We start from the raw sequence: 26,262 nt of genomic DNA on the forward strand, positions 1-26,262 counted from the left end.
TCATCACCATCATCTTCATCACTGTTCATGAATCCCTTATTTGTACAAATGTCTGCAGACAAATGTATCCCGCTCAAATGACATTTCATCCCATCAAAGCAGTCTAGCAATGACGTGCCACAAAAATGTCACCACAATATTGCCCTGTCAAGCCAATGATTTTTCTGAGTCCCGTTTACCCGGGGGGCACTTGCATCTGGAAAAAAAAAATGGTCAAAATGACTCTCACCTGCAGTAACCACTCTGACTCGCCGACCATCTTATGGAAGCCCATCTCGGGGTCGGTGATCGGGTTGCTGGGGAGGCACGCCTTCATCAGCTTCTTGAAGCTGGCCTTGATTTGCCTCGTCTCAAAGAAGTCGTATGGGATGAAGTCGCACTTTGTCTGCGAGTCGACTTTCAGGGCCTTTGGGATTCAAGAAAAATTTTGAGGAGCAGCGGAGATAAACAGGGAACATGAGAATCAGTCAAACACAGTAGTCAGCAAGTGGATGTACAATATGTCATGATGACCATAATATTGTGAGAAATGGGGCTTGGAGACAACTTGCAGGTGGTCAAATTCTAAATCCCAAACTGCCATGACAGAATAAGTAGGCTTACTATCTTTATTCAAGAGAGAGAGAGAGATTTGAGAGAAAATTCAGTGCATTTTTGATACAGGAAATAAAAGTTTTGCAAGCTTCACGAATATCACTTGGCCCATACGGCAAGATAATGTATGCTGAACCGGTATTACTGTATGCAATTGATGCACTCTATTCGTCCAGACACATGAAAAGACATGACTGTGCATCATCTGTTTTATACAACAGATAACAATTTTTTCAATCGTGTTCGGTCATTACCGACGCATGGCAAAATAACAGGATGCATGTCTACCAGATTGTCATCACTACGCTTGCTACATGCGCGTACTCTTGCTGCAAGTGCACGACAGCATGTTTACAATGGCCCTCATCAGTTATCGTAATACACTGTAATCATTCAATATACATTGTAGAACATGCCATCACAATAAAAATTAATGCACAGCTCTCAACTAATGAGATTGCAGAGCATTCCTCCCCGCATCTGAAGACACATGCATCATATGTTTTATAGAACTGAAGACATTATGCATCATCTGTTTTGTAGAACTGAAGACATATGCATCATCTGTTTTATAGGACTGTTCGACATATGTGCATCATCTGTTTTATAGAACTGACATATTTCGGCCCAAATCCATTTTCTCTCATCATGTGTACGGTAATCACTGATGCATGGCAAACAATTATAGCATTCTCACGATCACATGACCTACCCGCATCTGTGACTTCTCGCCAAAGACGTAGAGGGCGGCCTTGCGGGCCTCCTGCTTCCGCGGCACGGCCAGGTCCTGCTCTGTGACCGAGCCATTGCGAGTGGCTGACGAACGAGAGCCAAGAGTGAGGTGCTTTTTAGAGACAGCTGGTGACACGCCCCCGCCCAGGTGGGCGTGACCAAAGGCACCCATTCGACCTCCGCCCATTTTCATCGAAAGCTGGCCTGCATTGTGGGGGGTTGACGGGGGTTAGAAGTATAGCGGCTCTTGTGGCTTTCTCTCTCTCTCTTTTGCTCTGTTTTCTATCAGTTTTCATTTGTTCTTTTTTTCAGATGGGAAGTCACATGAGTAGCAGAAAGGTGTTATTGGGGTATTCATGATTTATGTTTTTGAAATTTAAGGAGGACAAAAAAAAAAGCAAAGAAAGATACGGCAGGTGTGCGTCATCTGGGTCATGGTTTAGTTGGTTCATGAGAGGAGTGATGGAAGGGGAATGGGTCTTTCTTTTATCACCCACACAGAGAATTAGCAAACACAGGACTGGAGTTCTTGTTATCAAAGACGAGTTCAACATCAACAACAACAACAACAACAAAACCAAACATCATCCGAGGGGAATTTTTGTGACACCGACAGAAAGATTATTTAGGGGTCGGGGCACGCTGCAGGGTCTTCATGTCGTTTCTTGGGACGAAGAATTGTGAGATTATTCAACACAGACGTGTGGACTGTGAGGTTTGAAAGGGACAAGATGTGTTGAATATGTGGCAGCGGTCTCACAGTCAATATCAAAGTTGGTGAAATGCAAGAAACATGTTAGCAGTGAATACAAGTACGCCGACACAGATGTCACAACCAGAATTGGTTCTCAGACACAAACAAAACTGTCTGGCACAAGCTTAAGTCTCTGCATACCACAGGTGCAGCGTGAACATTAATAAACGCAAATTTCATGACGAGGTGGTTGCCTCAGTCCTCAAAAGGTTAAATCAACATCACAGAAATTTAAAGGGCAATTCAACACCACATCTAGTTTGACTTAAACTGAGTAAAGAGAAACATATAGAACCAAAAGTTTCAGTGAACCTGAACAGAGCATAAGTACATTTTGGAAATATTGACGTTTAGGATGCTTTTGCAAATCAATTTCATTGGTCACAATTAGACAATCCTTTTGTCTTTTTACATAATTTGGCAAATCAATATGCACCCCTTGATATTTATATGGTCACCATGCTGAAGTCATGGATACTCAATGATTATTTGATGTGGAGGATACTTTGATTCTTCTCAAAACAGGAAATGTAGTGAAGGTTTTCAATTAAAACTTCAGAAATTTAAACTTCACCTCAAAATGAGACATGTAGTGAAGATTTTGAATCAAATATCAAACAGAAAATCTTTTGTAATAGTGGTTATTTTCATCAGGTTTTTTTCAAGTGTCAGCATATTTCACTTACATTTCCAATTCTAACCTTAAACTCTCCCTATGGCAAGCCAATAGTACATGATCTCCTTCATATCGAGATCAGCATATCTGCCATAAATTCAGACAAGATTAGGGATTTCTCAGAAGTACAGTCATCATTAACTCTATAATTTTCAACACTGAAGGAAATCCATAGAACAAGACCGAGGCAGAGCAGACAATATGTTATTCAGGAGTAAAGATGAGAGATGTGTGAAGTCATATCAAATCAATTCATTGACGTAATCACATTAAATTATCTTGGAGAACACAGATCATTAACACTGGTGACATCAAGTGTTTACCCAGGAAAGAGCAAGAATTCTTGGGGAATACATGTACATGTAAGCAGTACGCGGTACATTTGACAGGTGTGACAGGAATATTGTGCAGCTATGCAGACAGAACTATATTTTGTTTGTTTGTTTGTTTGTTTGTAAAAATCAACTATACACTGACATCACTCAAAGACAGAATGTGAATGTGAGCTTGGTCTAACAGGCTAGAATCTCATCCAGCTTGGCGAGTGTAACATTCTCACAGAGGTTTGAGTTTACACTGTCCAATATACTAAAAAGAAGGAAAAAAAAAACCCTCTAGTGAATTGTCAAGACTGGATATTCAATGTCACATCATGTGTTGAATCAATTGACTCCTAGATCAGATATCCAATGAGATCTACATTGTACATTGACAATGTTAAAGTGAACCCAAACCCAAAGAGCAATGTGGATTGAGTGAAAGCAGCAACATTAGTAGAACACATTAGTAAAAGTTTGAGGAAAATCGGACAATCGATGCAAAAGTTATGAATTTTTGAAGTTTTGGTGTTGGAACCGCTGGATGAGGAGACTACTAGAGGTTATGACATATGTGTGGACAACAATATTAAGAAAATATAAAGAAAATTCCACAAAAATTCATCTCGTAGTCTCCTAATCCAGTGGTTCCAACACCAAAACTTTAAAAATTCATAACGTTTGCATCGATTGTCCGATTTTCCTCAAACTTTCACTGATGTGTTCTACTAATGTTGCTGCTTTCACTCAATCCACATTTCTGTTTAGGTTTGGGTTCCCTTTAATGATTTGTTTTACAGATCGACTTCAAGTGGGTTACTTTCTATCACATTATATCACAAAATCACATTCAGCATTTCCTGTGTTCAGTTCTCTCTCGGACAATACAAGTTGTAAAATGTTTTGCAAATATTCGATATTTTTCCTTGTAGATGCATCAATTTAGATGAATAGCGTTTAAAAAATATTGGAGTGATGTGCAACTTATACTTTGACATAGGAAGCTACACTGTAAAGATTTGTTTGTACGCCGATCAGGCCTGATAAACTAGTACTTTGTAAAATGTTCATGCGCATCACCGTGTATCCTGTATAAATTCCATCCAAGAGTTCAGGAAGAAGTCAAATTCATACATACACAAAAAGACAACTAAAATGCAAGAAGAAATGCACCAAATACCAACACACAAAACAAACTGAATAACTGAGCAAAATAACCTTTTGCCTGCTCAAAGAGAAATAAGACTGAAAAGAAGTTGGAGAAACAAAAAACAAACAAAGCAGAAGATGCTGCAGTAATTTCTCCAAACTGAAGGAGAGGCTGGAAAAGAAATATTAAGGCACTCACAGCATTCAGCTAGTACAGGTGGGACTAGGAACAGTCAAAGTGTATTAAAGTTCGTATGCAAAAAAGATTAGAAAAGGGGGTAGCTAAGGGGCACAATGGTTTGGTATCATTCTAGGAACTCGATGCAATAAAAGTGAAGAAATATCCCAATATTCTACGAGCCTTAATCTAATATAACACACTTCTATCTTGGTTTGCCATTACACTGTACATACAGCAGTATGAGTTCACATGTTATCATCAGTGAAGATATCATCTTGTACCACTTTCGAGATTTGCTTCTATGAATAAAGCAAAATCAAACAAAAAGGGATGGATCTTATCAGAATCAGACTGAATTACAAAAGTTGTAGACTTTTGATTTGCTGAAGATTTTTGTTTTTCTTAATTCAGACTTAATGTCCTCCAAACGAGACTTCAATTTGATAGTATAGGATAGGAAAATATACACACATGGGATCCAAAGTTATGCCTGATTGAAGTATGAAAAGCCAAAATCAAAACTTACGAACAAAATTGCAATTCATCATTTTTGTCTACATATCAACAATGTTATTTCTTCAAGACAGTTCCTTTTCTGAATATCAAAAATATGAGATATGATTATAAAACAGGCCTGCAAAATATGCAAGAGATATACACAAAACAAACAAAAAATAAAACAGAAATATTTCTGACAAGCGAAAAGGCAATGCAATACCATCACATATTGCACATATTGGCACATACTACTACATGTAGCTCGCAGTAAAGTTTTGAAATTTATGGAAAAGTCTTCTAACATTTTGTATCAAACTCTTTAATCTAAAATATTCATGCAGGTACATTGTATATATAAGAAAATAATGATTATACATTAGATGTTCACTGCTTGTGGATTCCTACCAGAATGAAAGTTTGTACAATAAATCTATGCCAATGTTAGGGGGTATTAACAGTTAATAGACTGAAATATCTCAATAACCATGGAGACAAACAAAAAAGTTAATCACAAATATTGACTGTTAGACAGGAATATACACATAATATAAAAAATACATTGAATGTACTGTCCTATTTGGACAGCATGTCGATATCAAAATAACGTGTTTGTTATTAGTTTGTACAATACTGTGAAGTTAATTTAATGAGTAATGATAGTTAAGATGAACTCATTTCAGTATCCTGTACTGGAATTATATGACATTTCATCATCCATGGTTATAATTTGTTCTGCATTTTTCTTCCTTTTTATCTATTTATTTGTTCATTTGAACAGGCATTGGAATGAAAAAGTTTTTCTAAACTCTGTAATTGTGACTGAGCATTGCTGAATCCCATTCTGAACATATATATAAAATATATATATGAAACTGGTCTGATCTTCTTTTTCTTACAATCTCTACGTTAGATCAATATTAAAAGTTTAATCAAATCAAAAGGCCATTAACAATGCCAGGCTTGAGCAAAATAAAATGAATTCGAGCTCGGTTAAACTTTCAACACGATCTACTACATGATGATGTTATGTTGTGATAATATTAATCTGTTTCATCTACTAAAAACAAAGACTTAATGATGTAAGCATCTTTTATTGGGTTAGCTAATGCATAAATTTTCAGGTATTAAAGTTTTTCCCCTTTTTTAATTGTCTTTTTGAAAAAGAGGATGGAAGAAAGGGGTACAAAGGTCATATAACATGCTAGGATTATATATCCAGGACACCATAGGCTTGTTTGTTTGTTGTTTTGTTTGTCTGTTTTGCTTCTTCTCCATTTTGGTTTTTCAAAGATCTGTAAACAGGCCTGAAAACAACCACATACCCAATGCTTCAAGTGAATGAAATATCAAGGTAGTGCTGAACTTTCTTGTTTTTTTTTTTCACTGTTTTTCAAGGAACTTCAAAATCTCCAAACAGGGACAGTTGATTGCACCCAGCTACACTGCATGACCATGAGAAGAAATTGGACAGTCAAAAACACCAGGGGGGGGGGGGGGCATTGAGCATTCTTTCCTAGGAGGGTGGGGGTATGCACTATTTGCCGTTCCTGGAGAAGGGGGGGGGGGGCATTCTAGAAACCATTCCAGCTGGGAGTAACTTCAGTTTCCAAAGAGACAAAAAGAAGACAAAGTAAAACCTCTGCATGGGAAAGGAGAGGAAAAATAAATATATCGCCAATGGGCGACAAAACCTCGTATCTCAAGATGTTGAATATTTAGGAGAGTGAAAAACACATGGCAGCCAAAAGACTATGGCAAATGGGATCACCTTTCCTTTGACATGTCTTGGTGGCTTCATTTTTGGGGATATAAAGACAGCTAGGTTTTGGACAGGATATCACTTAACTGATTATATGATGATATCCAAAAAAATCCAAAAAATCCTGAATCCAGAAAAAGTGATTTCCAACCAAAATTGAGATACAAGCTTTTGCCACACATGGACGATATGCATCACTGTAGGGATCACAACAAATGGGTCATTTCCTCAGACTCTTTTCTTCCATGGGGAGAGGGAGGGGTACTGGTATTAAAAGGAGAGGGAAATAATTAAATATTTTGTTAATAGGAAAGTGATGAGTTGGGTACACTCTCTTTCTCCAATGCCAGAATGATTGGTAAATGGCAGTAATGTGCAACAAACACTGGAACATCAGGATAAACTTCATTTCAATGAGGTCAAGGGTGGTTTGTGTGAAATGGGGCAGGAAGGTGCAGGAGGGGGGGGGGGGCAGGAGAGGAAGAGGAGGAGGTGGAGGTGCATAGTGTAGAGAGGGGAAAATAGATGGTAAGGGAGTTGAGGAGTGGAGGGGGGCGTGACAGTGCTTCCCATCATATGGCATTCCAAAAGATTTTTTTTTTTTTTAAAGGTTGACAAGGGGCGGGGCACGCTCCCGTTTCTATGGTTACAGACTTCCACACCAATTTAGGAAGGAGTGGGACAGAGGGGGTTGTTAAGTAGCAGGCATTTTGAGTGATATAATATATAAATATATACGATGCAAGCAAGCAAACGATGAAGACGGGCAGAGTTTAGCTGTACAATGGGGCCCTGCATAAACAATGAGAGTAGTCAATTGCGGAGACATGGCATGGTGAAATAGGTCATCAAAAAGAAAAACATAGGAATACCTCTCTTAAATCATGATTCATTTCGAGTACGAAATATCAAGAACGAGCTTTACAGGTGTCAAATTGAATTTCGAATTCTCAGCTTTGCGGCCATCGAAAATTTAGCAACAATCATTGAATCATTATAGATCTTCCTTTCCTTTTGGGCTTACAAGAACTGAGATGCTATCAAAAACATACAGAATAGTCTATACACGACAATAGCTCTCTGACCATTGCAAGTACATGTTTAAAAAATGAAACTGCCAAAATCACTTCTTCAGCGCATATCATTTAAATGAAAAAAAAAAAATGATTGTACCAGCCACAAATACCAAAAACTCCCTGCACCTACTTTTTGGTGCACATACGTCAGGACTTACAATGTAAATTTATGTACATTAATGCCCTTCTAATGCCTCATTAAACAATGTATGACTGGTACTCTTTTGCAAGAATATGGCCACTTTAAATCTCCACAAGGGATTTTGCCAAAAGGTAGGAAAGAAGATAATATGAAGACACCCCCACCAAGTAAAATGGCATGCACCGTTCTGGAAGGCAGCGTTTCCACACGCCGATAAAAAAACCCAACACCGACATTTGACAACCTTTCCATTAAAAAAAAGTAGGTTTGCCATCCGTTCGATTTTGCTGCTACAGATTTGCAATGGTCCTCCATGCACCAGCAGAAAAACCCAAACATTTCCCGGTGCACATTGTTACAGCTCGAGTTACAGTGACATATTCATGCATTGGAATACACATACTACGCAAGCACATAAATACATAGATACATATTTGAAATTGTGCAGCTTAAAGTGTACCCGTGGTGAAATACCAAAAGTATTAAATAGGCAATAAAATCATGTATTGATGATGAGATGTGGGCTTGGGAGGTGTGCATGTTGTGCAACCTCATTTTTTTTTTCAATAAAAGCATTATAAATATGCGGTTATGTCATTATAATTCCCCATGGAGCAAATCCGATGATTGCATAAAAGAACATTGATGTTGGCAACAAAATAATGCCAATGAGCTCCTTGCGTTATGTCTTGATATTAAAAGTGGAAACATGATTCATATGAACAAGCACCGACATTTTTTAAAAGATTGATATTGAAATGAGAATCAAAATCTGAAAGAAAAAGTGATAGCTGTAAGAGTACAAATGCAGAGCATTCTAAAAAGAATATTAAACAAAAAGAAAATGCATGACGAATACAGTGCAGTGTTCCCATTGGCATAGACTACTTATATGACATCATCAATAATCTATCATTAATTTACTTTGAAAACAAATATCGTATGAAACATAACCCAAGCATGCAACTGATTCAAACGGCAGACATATACACATTGTACATACAAAAACAAGATCAAATCTGTGAAAAATGAGATGGATATTACTCGGAAGAAGAGAGGCAAAAATTCTACAAAATGGTAAGAACGATGATTTTCATGCATCATCATACTTTGAAGAACGACAATTGAGCGTAACTACTATGTGTACATGACAATAGCGACGTACAATTATTTAACAGTGATACTTGTATCATTTGCTACAAGCCCCATGCATCAAACTACACATGTACAAACACTTATACTGTACACAAACACAAACACATACACACACACACCATAAACATATGAGCACAATAGACAAAGAAAGACAAAGATACACACACAAACACACACGCATGTATACGCACATGCACATACACAAACATTCATTGCTATGATAACAGCATCACTATCCCGCATCCTGCATGACATGTACTCCTTTATCATATGGAAACAAACAAAAAAACAAACAAACAAACAGATGTGCATTTGATGAAGCACTAGTTGATCTTGTGCCATGTCATACATGTCATACCCTTTGGATCCAATCATACAATCAAAGTCTCAGGGGATTAGGATTGGGATTAAAAGGTGTCGGAAACGAAGGGAAATGGGTTGTGGAACTGGAAAAAAAGGAATAGGATTTGGACTTTAAAGGGATTTCTAGTTCTTCAGGTGGAGATACATTGTAGCCCTGGCAAGTACAGACACCAAAAAAAAAAAAAAAAATGACACAAGATTTGATCGAATGGCTTTCAACCTGTGTTATCTGTGTTATTACAAATTGTACCTCCGCCAAGGAAGGAGGTTACATTCCTTGGTGATGGTTTGTTTGTTCATTAGTTGTTTTTGTTTGTTTTTCTATCAGCAAAATAACTCAAAAGGTCGTGGACTGATTTGGATGAAACTTGCAGGGAAAGTTGATGACATAAGGAACAGATGATTAAATTTTGGTAGTGATCTGGGAATTTTTATGGATTTTTAAAGATTGTTGCAGATACAGTGTAGGGTCAATGAACTTGTGAGTTCAAGCTGCACGTATTTGAGGTTTGCATACGCGCTCTGAAGCATGTGCTCTGCTTTCGCGAGGTACCACGCAGTTGTAGAAGCTGATGTCATAAACAAAAGGCTGCTACCAGTTGGGAAAATCATATGATATTCAGCATGTGTGTTTGGGTGGAAATCAGCTGCTTGGCAGAGGTCTGCACTCTCGGAGTGCTTTTCTAGTTTAAAGATGCACTCATATCTAATATAAGAACTACAACCAAAATTGATGTTTATGATGATGATAATGATAATAATAATAATAATAACAATATTACTAATGATAATACATAAACTGTAAAAATCATAATCAAAATCACTATGAAAATAAATTGAATATTGTAAATAATACCATCACCATCACCCCATGGCATTGCCTACAGCTCCATAAAGTTTTTCAAAACTCCCGGGTCTATACCTTGCTTTGAAACAGTCTTTAAATGACTTTAAATCAAGGAGGTTTAAGAGATGGAGTTCCAACTGGCTGTAATTATTCAAACAGTTGTCACTTTTCTATTGATGTACAAAAGAATTCCACAGGTGCATCTGTGCCTTTGGTGACAGGGTTTGATGCCGCCGTCTTGCTGAGCAATCTGAAGATTCATTTTGAACATTAACTTTAATGTTGACTAGATTTTGCTTGTTTATCTAATAAATGAAACAAAATCTCACTCAATGATAAAGCTCATTAAACAAAGGTCAATCCCTTCAAGAAATATGTGCAAAAGTGTAAATCAGAGCTGTATCATGTGAAAGTGTTTAAAACTATACCCTCACGGAAAGCCGGTTTTATCACTTTTCCACTTAATTCCTCCAAATAAAACTGATATGGAATAATCTTCGAGTATAATTCTATATTAATAGATATATCCGATTAGTGGCCGGGCACGGCCAGTCGAGTAATTTTCATTTTCATTTCATCATTTTTTGCGCAATTTCTATTTGCGCACTCCCGTGTCTTTACCATTATGTACCACTTATCTTTTATAAGTAGGGATGGTGAAAAGTAATTACCATCACAAAGTCATATTTTCGTTAGAAAGTGGCTGATGATTATGCAATGAGACATGAGTCAATTGTCTTCCTATCTGCGCGGCAGATCCAGTTTGCCACACGCTTCAAATACTTTCGAGTGGCGGCATCGAACGTGACTTCAAAGGAAATACGACAGTTGTGACTCCATTCTCTTGAACCTCCTTGCTTAAATACTTTAATATGACACAGCACGTGAAGCTACATTGTAGACAGAAAGCTTGTCTAGTATAGCAGCAGTGGAATAATTGTACCGCATGAAGTTCTTGCATTCATGATGGCTGGGCATGAAGCAAAGGAAAATGAATTTAGTCTACATTCGAAGATATATTGTACAGCGTATTAAAGCATTGCCTCAGTGCAGGTGTTATGGCTTGGTGTCAGATACATGTCATTCTTGGGGAGACAAAACCTCTTATCTAAAAAATGTCAGTTGTTCAGGAGAGAGAAAAAAACATGGCGGCCAAAGCACTATAACAAATGGGATCACCTTTCCTTTGACAAGCCATAGCAGCTTCATTTTGGGGGTATATAACGACAGCTAGGATTTGGACATGACATCTTTTTCTAACCATCTGACGATAAATCCAAAAAAAAGAGTTTCACCACAATTTGAGATACAACGTCATGGAGAGTTGCTCTCTCCTTTCTTGCTTTGTTGTGGTTTATCAATGTGTTAATTAACCCATTGACGACGGGCTGATTTTGCTACAACATGCATTTCCCATAGACACTTACTCAAGAATACTCAGGACTTGTCTTTAATGGGTTAAATCATGTTCAAATATGAATGCATCTGCCTTTAATAGGAATAAGAACTGATGTGAGGGGGGCAGACTTTTGTGATACTGGTAGTGGTAGATAGATAGGAAACCATGTTTCTGTGACTGGGAGCTAAAGCCTAATACTATAATTTTGCTTTTTATGTTGTTAGCATTTTGTATATTAGACATGCATACACGCAAAAAAATATTGCTCATGAGGGCTTTTTAGTTGATCACATATGATTCAACCTATTCCATTCCAGAAATTTAAAAAGACTCTTAATTTATTCAACACAATGAATTCCTGCATCAACTTGTTAAATTGCTAGAAGCACAAATGATTGAAAAATTGGCAAAACATCTTAGGAGACAAAAGCTCCTGTTTTTCTCTTCAACTGACAAATTTTTCATCAGGATTTTTTTTTCCTGAATTTGCACAGATTTTATGATTCAAACCAGTTCTATGTGCCTAACCTGTAATCTTATTCAAACATAGGATAGGATGTGATATTATGAAGCGCCAGTTTCAGGATGAAAAGATGATGATTTCTGCAACAACAAAAAAAAAATTCCCCAGGATATGACAGACGGGTTTCATGCCTTGTACCGCGAACCCTTCCAGCCGCTGCTGTTAGTGATGGTTCATCTCAGACCCGGTAGTGTGGGGATACCATGGAATGGGGAAGGCTAGCCAAGCTTGAATATGTATTCAAGAATGTCCATGATGGAACTGTGCACAGCCTTATCACTGATCTACTCTGTTAGCAAATACGTACACACACAGCCGAAGAATCTTGACTGAGTGGACCGATACTGAGAAGGATACCCTTTGATGCGCATATTTGCTGACCACCTACCAGGAGGCCTGTGCTGTTCATAGTTTTTGAATTAAAGGGATAGTACAGTATTGGTGGAGATGAGACTCGGGCTTTTAACTTTTTGCGAGATACCAAGAAAACACTATGAAATAGTACAGAGCATACCATTTTTAAGAGGAATTCAAAGTTTATTTGATGAAAATCGGGTTTGGAATGACTGAAACATCCAAAAACAAAGTAAAACAAAGCGATCATAATAAAATGTGGGTCCCACACTTAAATGAATCGCTCTGTTTTGGATATCTCAGCCATTTCAAAACCAATTTTCATCAACTAAACGTTGAATTCCTCACGGAATTACATGCTCTTTCATATTTCATCAGAGGTTTCTCATTATCTCACCAAGAAATGTTAGAAACCTGAAATTAGGTCTCAACCAAAACTATACGATCCCTTTAACGCTGTTTGGCGGCAGCTGATGAAGGTGGATTCAGTCGGGCCATCCTTGTTTCCCAACACTACCGGGTCTTCAAGAGGGAAGAATGGGTTAATGAGGATTGGCATCGGGTATTTCTACCCAAGATAGGACCAAATGCCCTCTTGCCAAAAGTTAGTACCTGTCTACAGAGCATTCCCACCTTAACTGACTGGTTTTTATTACTCTATGATGCCATTTTTTTTTTTCTCAGCCACTTTGACATGTTATTTTGAAAAAAAAAATATCCACACTGTACCTCTTCTAAGCGTAGCTACTCCTACATCAAATAAACCTGTACCAGCAGGGGGGAAAAAGAATGTCAGAGTTAGAAGAGATAGGGGGGAAAAGAAGCAGAAAAAGTACATTGGACATTTAAGAATGTGAACACAAACCACAAGGTACAACAAAGGGGTGTGGGGGAAGGGGGAGGGTAATACAGTGCAGTGAGGGGTTCAAGGGCGTGGCAGATGTAGAAAACAGTCCTTAAACATCAAAGTGCAATTTGTTCTCCTTCTTTTTTTTTTTTGAAACTTCTGTGTTAAAGGGGCCCACTTTGGGCATTGATAAAGTTTAAAAAGTTTTGCTCTTTCAAAGAGGACTATGGCCTAAGCATTTCTGCTCTCCCTTTTTAATAAAGTGCAGTACACAGAGACAGAAACATATTTCTTGAAGCCAGAGAAAACAGATATCTTTGCTGGCATAACATCCAATAGATTCCTAGACAGAAACTTGTTACGGGTAAACATGAAAAGTATAAACATGGAATGCTCTTTGGCTGTGAATTGATATTTTAAAATCAATGCTAAATTGATGCTTATAAAAAAGTAGGCAGTATATACAAGTGCCTCAATGTTATGACGTTACGAGAAAACTTTCAAGAATGCGCAGAAATATATATATAATGATGGAAGAAAGAGTGTGAAAAGAACGTTTCACATGAAAAGTTTCACAAAGGCAAGAATATTTCACATGAAAAGTTTTGCAAAGGAAAGAATATTTCACATGAAAAGTTGTAAAAAGAAATAAACAGATGAGGTTTGGTAGAAGCAATGCTTGGCCATTCAGCAGCCAAGGTACCCATAACCACCCCTCAGGAGAATACCCTTACCACCAAGGACGCCAGCAGGGGTGCGTTTGTTTGTGCCAATGTGTGTCCTAAAGGATGCCGGGAGGTTATCAATACACACGTTTCTTTGCCTGAGCATGTTTTCTTTTTCTTTACCACTATCAAAGCTTGTATCACCACACAGTGTACACTGCAAATCTAATTTCCCGGGAGCCCTGTCTTTTGAAACTTGTGACTGAAATCGATTTCAAGTATAATAAAAACTTGCCACGACTAATTTCAACTTGAGATTAATAGCAAGGACCTTTCTTGGTAAAAAGATCAAACTCAAGAGAAGATTAATCTGTATATATTGTGCTGCTTTCATACTATTAAAAAAAAAAGTATAATACCTGACTTTGGTATCTTCACAAATCTAGATTCCCAGTGATCTTGCCATAAATTTCATGGTAAAGAGTAATATCTCGTCAATCTAATCCAGATGTGAAGAGAGACTGATTATTTTGCAAATTTCATTGCTACCTAAAATTTGCAATCGTTTTTTTATTCCCTGCAACTGATTTTCAGATTTACAGAACCAGAATATGTAATCACCTCAGTCTGAAAAGTTGTGGCTGATACCAGTCGCAACTTTTTGTTATAGATGGATTTGAAATCAATCGAACGATTGTGATTCATGTGGGGGACTTAGTATAGATTCGAAAAAAATTGCAACTCTTTACAAGGTTCAAAAGTTATTGCTTCCCCCATAAAGTGAGCATGAGATTGGCATTGATTAGGAACCCCTGGGTGCTAACGGATTAGCGCACTGCTGGCATAATCTTTGTAGGCTTCACTGGTACCAAAAAGACGGTGGAAAGGAAGTAATAATGCAGAAAGGGAATAAATGAAGCGGGAACATATACACGTATAAGGGAGAATGCAAAATTCATATACAATATATGTACCACAAATACAGCATTAAGTGGCAAAAGGATAAATAAAGGTAACAGAACAGCACCAGAAATTAGGCGACTGAGCTCGTGTTTGTTGTTTGTTTATCTGCTTCTCTGCTTTGACCTTTTCCCTTGGGCTACACAGGATATGTATGCTGTGTTGGAGTAAATTATAAATTCTGCAGATGAAGAAAGTTGGACAAGAGGGGTTAAGGACAAGTTTGCCTCCAGAAGGGCACTGATGGGTGAGAAATGAAAGAAAACCGGTTGGAGGTGGGAGGGGCCAGGTGGGAGAGGGAGTGGGAGTGGGAGTGGGAGGGAGTAGAAAGGAGAGTAGGGGTGGTGGATGAGGGTTACAAGACCTAAATAAACATTGGGCAAGAGTTTTGGAATATGAGGAGGGGGGGTTAGAGTGGGAGGGGAGTAAAGGAGGACTGGAAGGGGGGTTGGGTAGGGTCATCAAGAAGGGCGGGGCTGTCGCTGCGGCTCACCTGGCTTGGAGGTGCCGTACGCCTTCGACCCCCCGCTGGACCGCAGGAACCCCCGTTGCAGCAGCGTTCCACTCCCATGTTGCCCCTTGCGGGGGCTGATTGTCGGCGTGCCGTCCGGCGTCTCGCCCGAGCTGGTGGGGGGCAGGATGGCGTTGAGACTGACCAGCGAGTCGCTCTTGTGGTAGCTGCCATAGGGCGTGTTCAGCACGATGGCCGACAGGTACTTCTCCTGCTCCAGGCTCTTGCTGGATCCCGAATCACTCGCACCTGATGGAGCAGAGAAAGAGCAGGGGCAAAGCCATGAGAAGAAGATGGAGGTTGATTGATAGAGACAGAGAAAAGATAATGATGATAGTGATGATGATGGTGATGATGGTGATGATGATGATGGTGATAGCAGTGGTGGTGATGACGGCGATGATGATGATGGTGGTGATGTTGATGGTGATAGCGATGGTGTTGATGATGCTGGTGATGATGGTGATGAAGGCGATGATGGTGGTGATGGTGATGGTGATGGTGATGGTGACAGTGACGGTGACGGTGACGGTGCTGGTGGTGATGATGATGATGGTGGCGGTGGTGGTGATGATGGTGATGAAGGCGATGATGGTGGTGACGGTGATGGTGATGGTGATGGTGATGGTGACGGTGACGATGGTGGTGATGATGGTGGTGGTGGTGGTGATGATAATGATGATGGTGATGATGGTGGTGATGGTGATGTTGATGGTGTTGGTGATAGTGATGGTGGTGATCATGCTGGCGATGATGATGGTAATGATGATGGCAACGATGACAATGGTAATGGCGGTGATGGTGGTGGTGATGATAAGGGTTGTGATAATGATGGTGATGGTGATGGTGATGGTGATGATGATGATGATGATGGTAATGATGACAATGGTAATGGTGATGATGATAATAATGATGAAGATGAAAATGGTGGTGATGATAATGGTGGTGATGATGATGATGGTGGTGGTGGTTAGGGTGGTAATTAATGGTAATGGTGGTGATGGTTAGGGTTGTAATTAATGGTAATGGTGGTGATGATTTTACACAAACTAAAATAGTTTTAAAACAAGTTATAGATAGCATTTCTCTCAGGACAGATATGCCATAAAAAAATAAACTCACTATTGCCGATTCTCTACTGACAAAATGGTTATTTCAACAGTAAGGATTGCCTTGAAAAGTGAAGATTTAATTGACTCTTGCAAACTCACTGGAGCCCTGGTTTTGGGCACCCCTGATCATCCCCATCACACCCTTCCCGTGGAAGCCGCTGGAGCGAATCAGCAGTCCCTTGGTCCGCGTATGCCGCCAGACGATGGCCGGGAGCCGCCCGTGCCGGTGGCATTTGGCCAGACGCCGGATGCTGTCGTCGCTGAGCGCTGACGGTACCACAATCAGTGCCGGGTAACTGTGGAGAAAAAAAAATTGCCGGGATAGGTGTGGAAAGTTGTGAGAACATTAATAAACACATGCATTCCCAATGTACTGCAGTTGTTATTATGAGTTATAAGGCATGAGCCTACTTTTCATGTCACAATCATTTCATTGGGAGGTGCTGCAAAATGACAGGAGGATTGCTTATAAGCAAACAATCATTCTTTGACGCACACACATGTACAGACTGAGTATCGTAAAGACCCCGGCTTTGAAGTTGGTGACAACAAAATCCATCATTTCAAGACGTGTTTGCCTGACTGGCACAAGAAGTTGAAACATGGAAAATCTATAAAGTGTGCAGGGACTGCACTCACTAATGTAATATCATTCCACACTGCATTCATCACCAATTTGTGTCTGGTAATTATCATTTTTACTCCATAATTAAGACAGTATGCAAAATCATAACATCAAAGCAACATATCTGATCATTTCATCAATGAGACTTACGTATTAAAAACCAGACCATAACTGTTTCTGTTTATTGAGAGTTGCGGAGTTTGACGAAAGAATAGTACAAGGTTATACTGTATGATACCTACATGCACTTTACATTTGTACAAACCAGGGAACGATTTATAAAACAAGACAAAATGGAGACCTGGAAAAAGTAGTATTTTATTCCAGTACGTTGTACATGTACCAACAAGATAACAAATAACCATTAAATATGGTAAGTTTGTGTATTGGCACGCATACAGGAGTGTTTTCTTTGCTGACTGACACGTGTGTCTGAATACTTGTTGTCAACGAGTAAAGATCGTTTCACATCCTTAGGGTGCGTTCGAATGCTCTCCTAAAGCGAACTGTACCGTACCGTACCCGCGCCAGAGGAGCATTCGAACGCTCCTCAAGTGTACCGTACCGTACTGTACCGAGCCAAAAGTGGACCATTTCCCGATGTGCTCCAAAAGCGTACCAAAGCGTACCAAAAGTTCACTGTAATGCATGCGCGTATCATGCGCATACGTCACAATGGAAAGACATCATTCTCTCTGTTCGGGACAGCTGTAAGTTGTTCAAGCGCCAGGTGGATGGCATTCTTGCTACAAAAATGCATGACCTTTTCTAAAAACAACTTGTGAGGTACGCTTTCTCGACAGAGTGCTCGAACGCTCCAAGACTGGCACAGTTCGGTACAGTACGCTTTAGTTCAGTTCGCTTTGGTTCGCTTTAGAGCGTTCGAACGCACCCATACTATCTATAGTGTCCCAATGGCCTTCCTGTTGGACTGAGGCACATTGCTACACCTTAGAGGGCTTTACTAATCTACAGCTACAATGTATGTACACATAGGTCAGATTAGGATGAACTACTGTCCTGAATGCTGATGAAAAAGCTTGGCAAGTTTAAAAGCTAAGAGCCTGGGACAGGCAAGGGGTTTCTCATTGTATTGTTATCATATACAGGAATTGTTGTAAAGCGCATAGAGACTTCAGTGTAACATGGGCTAAGTAAGCAGAATGTATTATTATTATTATTATTATTATTATTATTATTATTATTATTATTATTATTATTATTATCATTATTATTATTATTATTATTATCATCAATATTATCATTATTAATATTACTTTTTCTATTACTATTTTTAATATTATTATTCATTATTATCATTATTATTATTATTATTATTATTATTATTATCATTATTCCTATCATTATTCTTATTATTATCATTACTAATATTATTATTTTCTTAATACTATTATCAATACTATTATTCATTATGATTATGATTATCATTATCATGATTATTATTATTATTATTATTACTATTATTATTTCTATTATTATTATTATTATCATTTCTATTATCATTATTATTATTATTTATTATCATTATTTTTTTTTGAACAGGGTGTACTTTTTCTTAGCTGTGGAGCCCCCTCATACCTTCTCGCCACCTCAAACTTAATGTTGACCTCCGAGATCTTGAACATGTCGCCCACTCTTGGTCTCGATATGGCGCCATTACCCAGAAGCCCCAGTCCCAGGCGCTGGTAGTCTTGGACGTATAGCCTGTCGGCCAGTTTGTCGACAGTCAGCACGTCGTTTGGCTTCAGGGTTGATGTCCCCTCTCCCTCGTCGATGACTGTTGAAACGGAAGAAAAATTTCAAGTTTAAATCTTGGAGATTTCACTGCAGCTACTGCAAAGGGCTGGGTTTGAAATCAAAGTTTTTTGCCAGCCCTACAAAGTTACCACAGTGAACAGCTTGTTTGTTTATCCAACATTTCCAAATGAATGACTGGGAAAAGAGTCTAAACAAACACTTGATGAATTTGCCGGTTTGACTGCGTGGACTTTTGATGATAAAGTTGGCAATACCAAGAACGTAGTGACCGCCATATTTGGATGAACATGTAGATGAGTAATACATGCTTAGTAAAGAACTTACTTCATTGCATGAGCATTGAAATGTACATTCAACCAGTCCAAACTTCTCGGTCAAATGTGTTATAGGAAATATGGAATACCAAAATGGCTACAAACGGAGGTTAATAATGTACCTTGTACGAGTGACGGTGCTTTTTCGATAATCATCTTGATGTATCAAACAAAAACCAGCTTGTGTATAAAGGCACAAATTGCATATCATACATACTGCTACAATGTACATCAAAAGTGTTGTTAATTTCCATAACGAGACCTCACATGGTAGACCCTGATTTCCAAAAAGAGAATTTCTTGAATAATTGAGAAAATCACTGGCAACACTAAAAGTAAATGAATAAGAAAGTGTATGCACGAAGGTTTATTTCAAGACAGCTTTGTAATGATCATCCGAGTTTTCAAAAGTGGTAACATTTTCTTGCAGTAACCTTTAGATACAATCCAAACTCAGCTGCAAATTTTACAGATGCGTGTCAACTATGTATTACCTCCAAGTTGTGACTGTTAACAGCTACTGTAAAAGTGGATATTTTCGCGCGACAAATTTTTCGCGCTTGGCCGGGTGAGAAGAGTTTCGCGTGTTTTTAATTCCGCGGAATCAAGACATCACGCGCAGGAACATATGGCAAGCAAAAATATTTGCGTGCTTTTATTTTCCCGCTAGTTTCTGATTGCGCGAAATGCGCCAAAATTTCAACACCGCGAAAATTTCCACTTTTACAGTATATCGTTTCTCCTGAAATGAATGCATATTTCATGTGATATTCTTATCTTGTTGTATTTGTTTTGCATTTTATGGCTCGTATCTTTCTATGAAAGACGTGTAAAATTATTCATATTGGTTGCTTGTGAAATGAAATTTTTCAAAGCGAATGGTTAGTTCCTTTTGGATTGTGTACAATTCTGAAAATAAAATGCAGATTTTTCAGAAGATCTTGTGCAACGATCTTTGAATATCAGATTAGAGTCTATAAAGAAACAATAGCAATTATTGCTGTAATGTTTTACACGAAGCAAAAGAATCATAACCATTATTAGCATGGAATGAATTTCAGTGCACTGTGAATATACATGAAAAGTTTGCCGATGTAAAAAGAAATGTGCTGAAAAAAAAAAGTTAAGTCCAATCATTTTTCTTTAAGCATTTACCTTTGTCCATTTAATAGCAATGAACATGTTTTGCTTCAAGTTTTGAGCATTAAAATTGCTTTAATGTCAGGCATTTTCTGTAAGTAAGCAGTAACAAAATAATAAAAAATCATATCTTGAAATATTATTTTTTTCAACTGTAGACAACCCAATCCTAAAGACAGAATCTAGATGAATATACAACTGTGCATGTACTGCACATTATCTTCTTTGCAACACAAGTTTTAACAAGCTCCAATGGATTACACTGCATGAAATTACTCAAAGAAAAGAAAACAAAAATCAAAGGAAGAAGCAAACTCAATGATAAGCTATAAATTGTAAAAGAGAGGGACACAGGTAGGTTGCTATTAAAAGGTGACAGACTCGCCATGCTGAAAACGTCCATCACAAATGTTCCATGTAACATGTAAGAATGTCTAGAAATGGGAAGAACTACAGTTATCTTCTCTCAGCAAATAAAAACAACTCAACAATCTGAAAATAATATGAACGACAAATGGGTCTATAGATGTACAGAATTTACCTACATAGAGTTAGTTCTGTTTTGCCTAACTACACTGTACCACAGTAATTCAAGGGGTTAGACATAGGAACATTTTAGACAAAGCATGCTAATATGGCCTAAAGTACGTCTATCTCAAAACCATCTCTCGACGTACAAAAACAAACTGGGTGATGGGCAAACACTTGGTTATACAAATGTCTTATATGCAACAACAGTACATTCCACATACACATGCTATTTCATGATGTACAGTACTATAAGACCAGAAATATAAATGTAGAAAAGTGGCCGGAAATTTTCCTGAATTGGAGCTAAAACGGCCTTTTCTGCGGCATGAAATTTTTCGCAAACTGCCACTGGCATTCAATGCAGATAGTGAAGACAAGAGCATTTGCGAGCATTTTAATTTTACAAATCTTGGCTCTCGCAAAATTTGCAAAGCTAATATGCACTTGAAAATTTCTGTTTTTTTACAGTACATTATATCTGTCTACCCATGAGGTTGCTGCGTACACAATACATATCATCATGGTGTCTTTCTGTTAGTGAACTTCGCGAATCGACCGACATCACACAAAATGAACAACATGCTTTAGATGTTACTGGCCGTAACACATGCAATGTATCATATTGTATCAACATATCCGATATGGAAAACAACTACCCTTTGCTTCTTGAAGGAAGATAACCCTTTTACGTATTTCTTATTTCCCTACGTTGTTTTCTGTCATTAATATAACCGCTTCAACAACTAAAAAAAACAACAAAAAAAAAACAGCCTTGCAAGATCGCAGATTACAACAGATACAACCTCGCATACGCTCTACATGTACAAAATGTGAATAAAAGATGCTGCAGCACTGGTGTGCAACTTGCAGAATTCGTGGCACAGCTTAGCCTTGCTTTTAATGCTTCTGGATGCCACTGGAAAGATGTGTACCAGTAAGATTATTGCATTCACTTTTATGAGTAATAACAAACTTCTGGTTCCAGCTGAATATGAGGCCCTGCCTCGGTCAGCTGATATAATGTCATCTGACCTTCCTTCCATCTATTTTGTGTAATAATATTTCACATTGTATTTCAGTGACAGATACTACCATGATATATCATATGCAGCTTGACGTATTTTTGTTGATGCTGTATTTTTTCAAGATGTAAAATGCATACATTGTACTTGGTAGACTTGAAACTTGGAACTTTTGCATGCTTACTTTTTGTTTTTCCAAGCCTTAGCATGCGGTGTGTACCAATTGGCGCAGAAATTGAAACCACATCTACTTGTACATACTGTCAGATGACCATGGCACAAAAAGGGTAAAAACATTCTAGGAACAAGTGTGACCCGCTTTATTTCTTGCTCCCAAAACTGTAAAAGTGGAAATTTTCACGGTGTGGAAATTTTCACGCTTTTTGTGCAACCAGAAGCTACGTAGCATGAACATAAAAGCATGCAAATATTTTTGCATGCCATATGTTCTGGTAACTAATGTCCTGATTCTGTGGAATTAAAAAAAACAACAAAAAACGAAATTCATCCTGTGCCGCCAAGCGCGAAAAATTACTCAAACGAAAATATCCACTTTTACAGTATGGTCCAGCTTTGCAGGGGGTTGTCAGTGGCATTTAAAGGGGTTTATCAGGATCTGAGGGAATATTTTTGTGAAAGCTCTGATGATCCAGTGTGTGGTCAGTGAACATTCCAAAGTGACCAGCAGCATGACCATAAAAGTTTAAAATTTTGCTGAATTGTGACAATGTCTGATGGATGAGTCCTGTCACATATTAAAGCTAGACTCTCACGTAGAGTGATAAAAGAGAAGGGCGCCCTCTTTGGGATGAAGCATGTAATGCTTCTTGCACTGTGTGACTGGCCTGTTGTGTGACACATCACTTTGTGAAGGTTAAAAAATATATATAAAATCATGGCAGGCATGTGGTACTGAGCATACAATTGTGCCAACGGTAGAAAAGGGGAAGAAAGCTGAAACGGACATGAACAGAAAAGAAGCAAGAGACAAGAGGAGACTAAACTACCAACTCTTTTATCATAGACAGGTAAGAATATTGAAGTATATGGGCATTATTATGAATGGCAAAAATGATGGATATGAGGTTACTATCTCTATGGTGATGAAAATGATGAGAAAAATGAATTAAACTTGCGATTAGCCCAAGGAGCTTGCATTATATGCAAAGAAGCAAGGCAGAACAAAGCAAAGAAAAAAAAAAAGAGGTGAAACATGGATTACACAGAAATTGACAGAGAAGAAAAACAGAAACACAGAGAGAAAAAGATAAAGGCACAGAGACAGATAGAAAGATTTCGAGATATATTTATATCTAAATAGACATGTACGCAGATAGAACAAGACATATATCACAGAAGAACAATATAGACAAACAGGTGAGGTATATAGATAGATGGATAGATAGAGAGACATAGACAGATAGATAGACAGATAGATAGATAGATAGATAGATAGATAGATAGATAGATAGATAGACAGACAGATAGATAGATAGTAGATATATAGATAGATAGATAGTAGATATATGGATAGATAGTAGATATATAGATAGATAATAGATAGTAGATATATGGATAGACAGATAATTAGATAGATAGACAGACAGATAGACAGATATTTGTACATAGACAGAGAGATAGATAGACAGATAGATGAATACATACAGATATAGATGTAGAAGTAGGTAGAAAAAGACAGACAGCTGTACTGACAAACAGACCAAAACAGACAAAGATGAGCATTAACTGCCATAGCCGTGAATCATTTTGTCTCTGGCAAAGTGACTGTTAGAATTTTCAACCTATGGTATGCATGTGTGCGCGCATGTGTGCGTTGAGTGTGTAAAATCTGCACAGTTTTAATACAAAAGATACTTGATGCGTAGCTGCTGCTTGCAACATTGGGTGGAGCATGATACACCTGACTTCCACCAAAAATGGCCGAGAGCTTTGTGTGCTATTTGCAAGATGTACTCAGCTGTCCCCCCCCCCCCAAAAAAAAAAAAAACAATTGTGAGGCAGTTATCAGTTTATAGTATACTGTATATGCCATATATTTAGCGATTCTAACATTTCGCGAATGGGGACTTCCTGACGATTTCGCGAGTGGTTAAATTCGACGATCATGGAATAAAATACGTATTGGATGAAGAAATGTATGTGTGCAAGCACGTCACACTCATGTCGGGATCAGAGTTAATATTTTCGTGTGTCTTTAAATTCACAAATAGCATCGGACTCCCAACATTCCCGAAAATAAAAACCTTATGAAACATTCACTGTATACTGTATACAATGTATGATGATGCACTGTGTGTTGTGCAAAATGGTCACATTATTATGTGTCGGTATTAGCATTTGATCCTAGTCTTGATCCAGCAAAAGATGAACTCTTCACGTAGCTTTGTTAACGCCAACAGGAGCTGGAATGAAGCTAAGCGGGGGTGGCAAAGAAGTGGACGGATGAGGAAAGCAAAGACGAAACAGAAACAAAGCGACGGTGCAGTGCTTCCGAGCAGAGTCGAAATTTTCCTGCCGTTAATTCGTCAAGATTGTCGCCATACTTCACCTTGCAAAGGATTGACGAAGGACGAAGGTCGTTTTCGCCTCAGCGACCATTTGACTATGAGATAAACAGACAGCGTTTAGTATCTCTCCGCTTCAAAAAAAAAAAGAATCACTGATTAGTCGCTCAAAGCATCTTGAAATCTACTTACGCCTGTCACGTTTGTCAATTTATATTTCTAATCTGCAAAATTGCTGCAAGCAGCTTTTTCTGCCTATAGACATCATTGTATAATTATTTTCTACCTGCCTTTAGGTTTAGAATTAGGTTCCCCATTTTCACAAAGTACGCTACATTTGTTAGTTGTACCACATGGTTGGCTGTAGAATATAATAATGACAAGCCTAATGACGTATACTGATAAGCAGAAGATTATTGATGAATATCTCAACTTTCTTTCTAAAATAGTGGCTTGCAATCTAATGTCTATGGTCTGATATCAATACATAGAGCTGAAATGGAATATTTTGATGGGACCTAGCTACACTGTACTTAAATATACACTCAATCTTATGGCTTTTCATTGAATTTACACTGACATATCCAAAAGCCTCCAAAATTTACTTTGAAGATTGTTTGTGAATGCCTGCAAAAATTAAAGTTTCAATCAAAGACATCACTAAAGATACCTGCTACAACTAAAGCACCTGTGATGGCTGCTAAATGTTTTGCCAATGGATAATACATAAGAGGCTTGCCATGCTGTTACATACTGTTCTGATTTGGGCTGAGATGGTAGTGAACAACAGAGGGCGGTATGGCATACATTTGAGTTAATGAGCCTCAGAACCAATATGAATGAAATGTTTTTGCCAATGGGGTGGTAGTAGTAGTAGTAGAGCAGAGGGCTTGAGGGCAGGGTATAGAGATCTAATAATATTTCACTTTTGAATACATCTGATAGGTTTTACAAACAAATCATGTCCAAAGCTCATTTCAAGTTGGTTTTACGAAGAGCCAGAAGAAAGATCAATGAATGCAAAGACAAAAGTTCTGTTGAAGTTAGGCGTGATTTCCCACTTTATGTCGCTGCTTGTCAAGGAGTCTCAAGTATTCATTCTGTGTAATGATATATAGCTAAAAGAAAGATACCGGTAGAGTATGTCCACTCCAGAACTAAAATGATAATTTGCATACCTGGTGAGACTTATTTTTGCATTTTGAATTATGAAATACATGTACTCTCCATCTTACACTACCGCACAAAATTCTGTCTTTTGTTAAATGGAATACAACAGACTGAATGATATTGATTGTTTATTAGAAAGTGAAGAGCGTATTACATATGAAATTTGTCATAATCTACTCATAATGTTGTAGAATGTTTCAGTACCATATGTTTACAACGGGGTGGTCCAATAGGGGTTGGTTTTAGCATGTCACAGGGACTTGTTAACTTTAGCAGGATGTCATGAAAAAGACATGTCCTAAATTTTATCTGATTCTAGGTATTGCCAATTTGAGGAATTTTTTCGTCACGCATGAGCAGCTTTGCCACAAACTTGAAGACAACTGCTAAAAATATGAAACTTGCCAATGGTTCAAATGTGGTCATGAACTTACTAAGAAGCTGGCTGACAAGTTGTTTTTTTTTTCTTTCTTTTTTTCTTTGGATTACGGCTCATCCAACATGATGAAATGTTAACACATATACTTTTTAAATGACTAAAT

At 38.1% G+C, this 26,262-nt stretch overlaps 1 protein-coding gene across 1 annotated transcript in view; it reads right to left on the reverse strand.

Annotated features, from left to right (window-relative positions):
- LOC139744416 (myotubularin-related protein 13-like) overlaps positions 1 to 26,262 on the reverse strand; it is a 163,391-nt gene that overhangs the window by 16,941 nt on the left and 120,188 nt on the right. Inside the window, 6 exon segments of the mRNA XM_071654854.1 lie at positions 230 to 406; positions 1,307 to 1,530; positions 13,249 to 13,284; positions 15,485 to 15,751; positions 16,714 to 16,910; positions 18,839 to 19,037. Of these exon segments, the coding sequence (XP_071510955.1) occupies positions 230 to 406; positions 1,307 to 1,530; positions 13,249 to 13,284; positions 15,485 to 15,751; positions 16,714 to 16,910; positions 18,839 to 19,037 (1,100 nt within the window).

The sequence above is a fragment of the Diadema antillarum genome, unplaced genomic scaffold (genome assembly GCF_040938485.1).
Source record: "Diadema antillarum isolate AM-2024a unplaced genomic scaffold, OU_Dant_1.0 seq00001171_RagTag, whole genome shotgun sequence".
NCBI lineage: Eukaryota > Metazoa > Echinodermata > Echinoidea > Diadematoida > Diadematidae > Diadema > Diadema antillarum.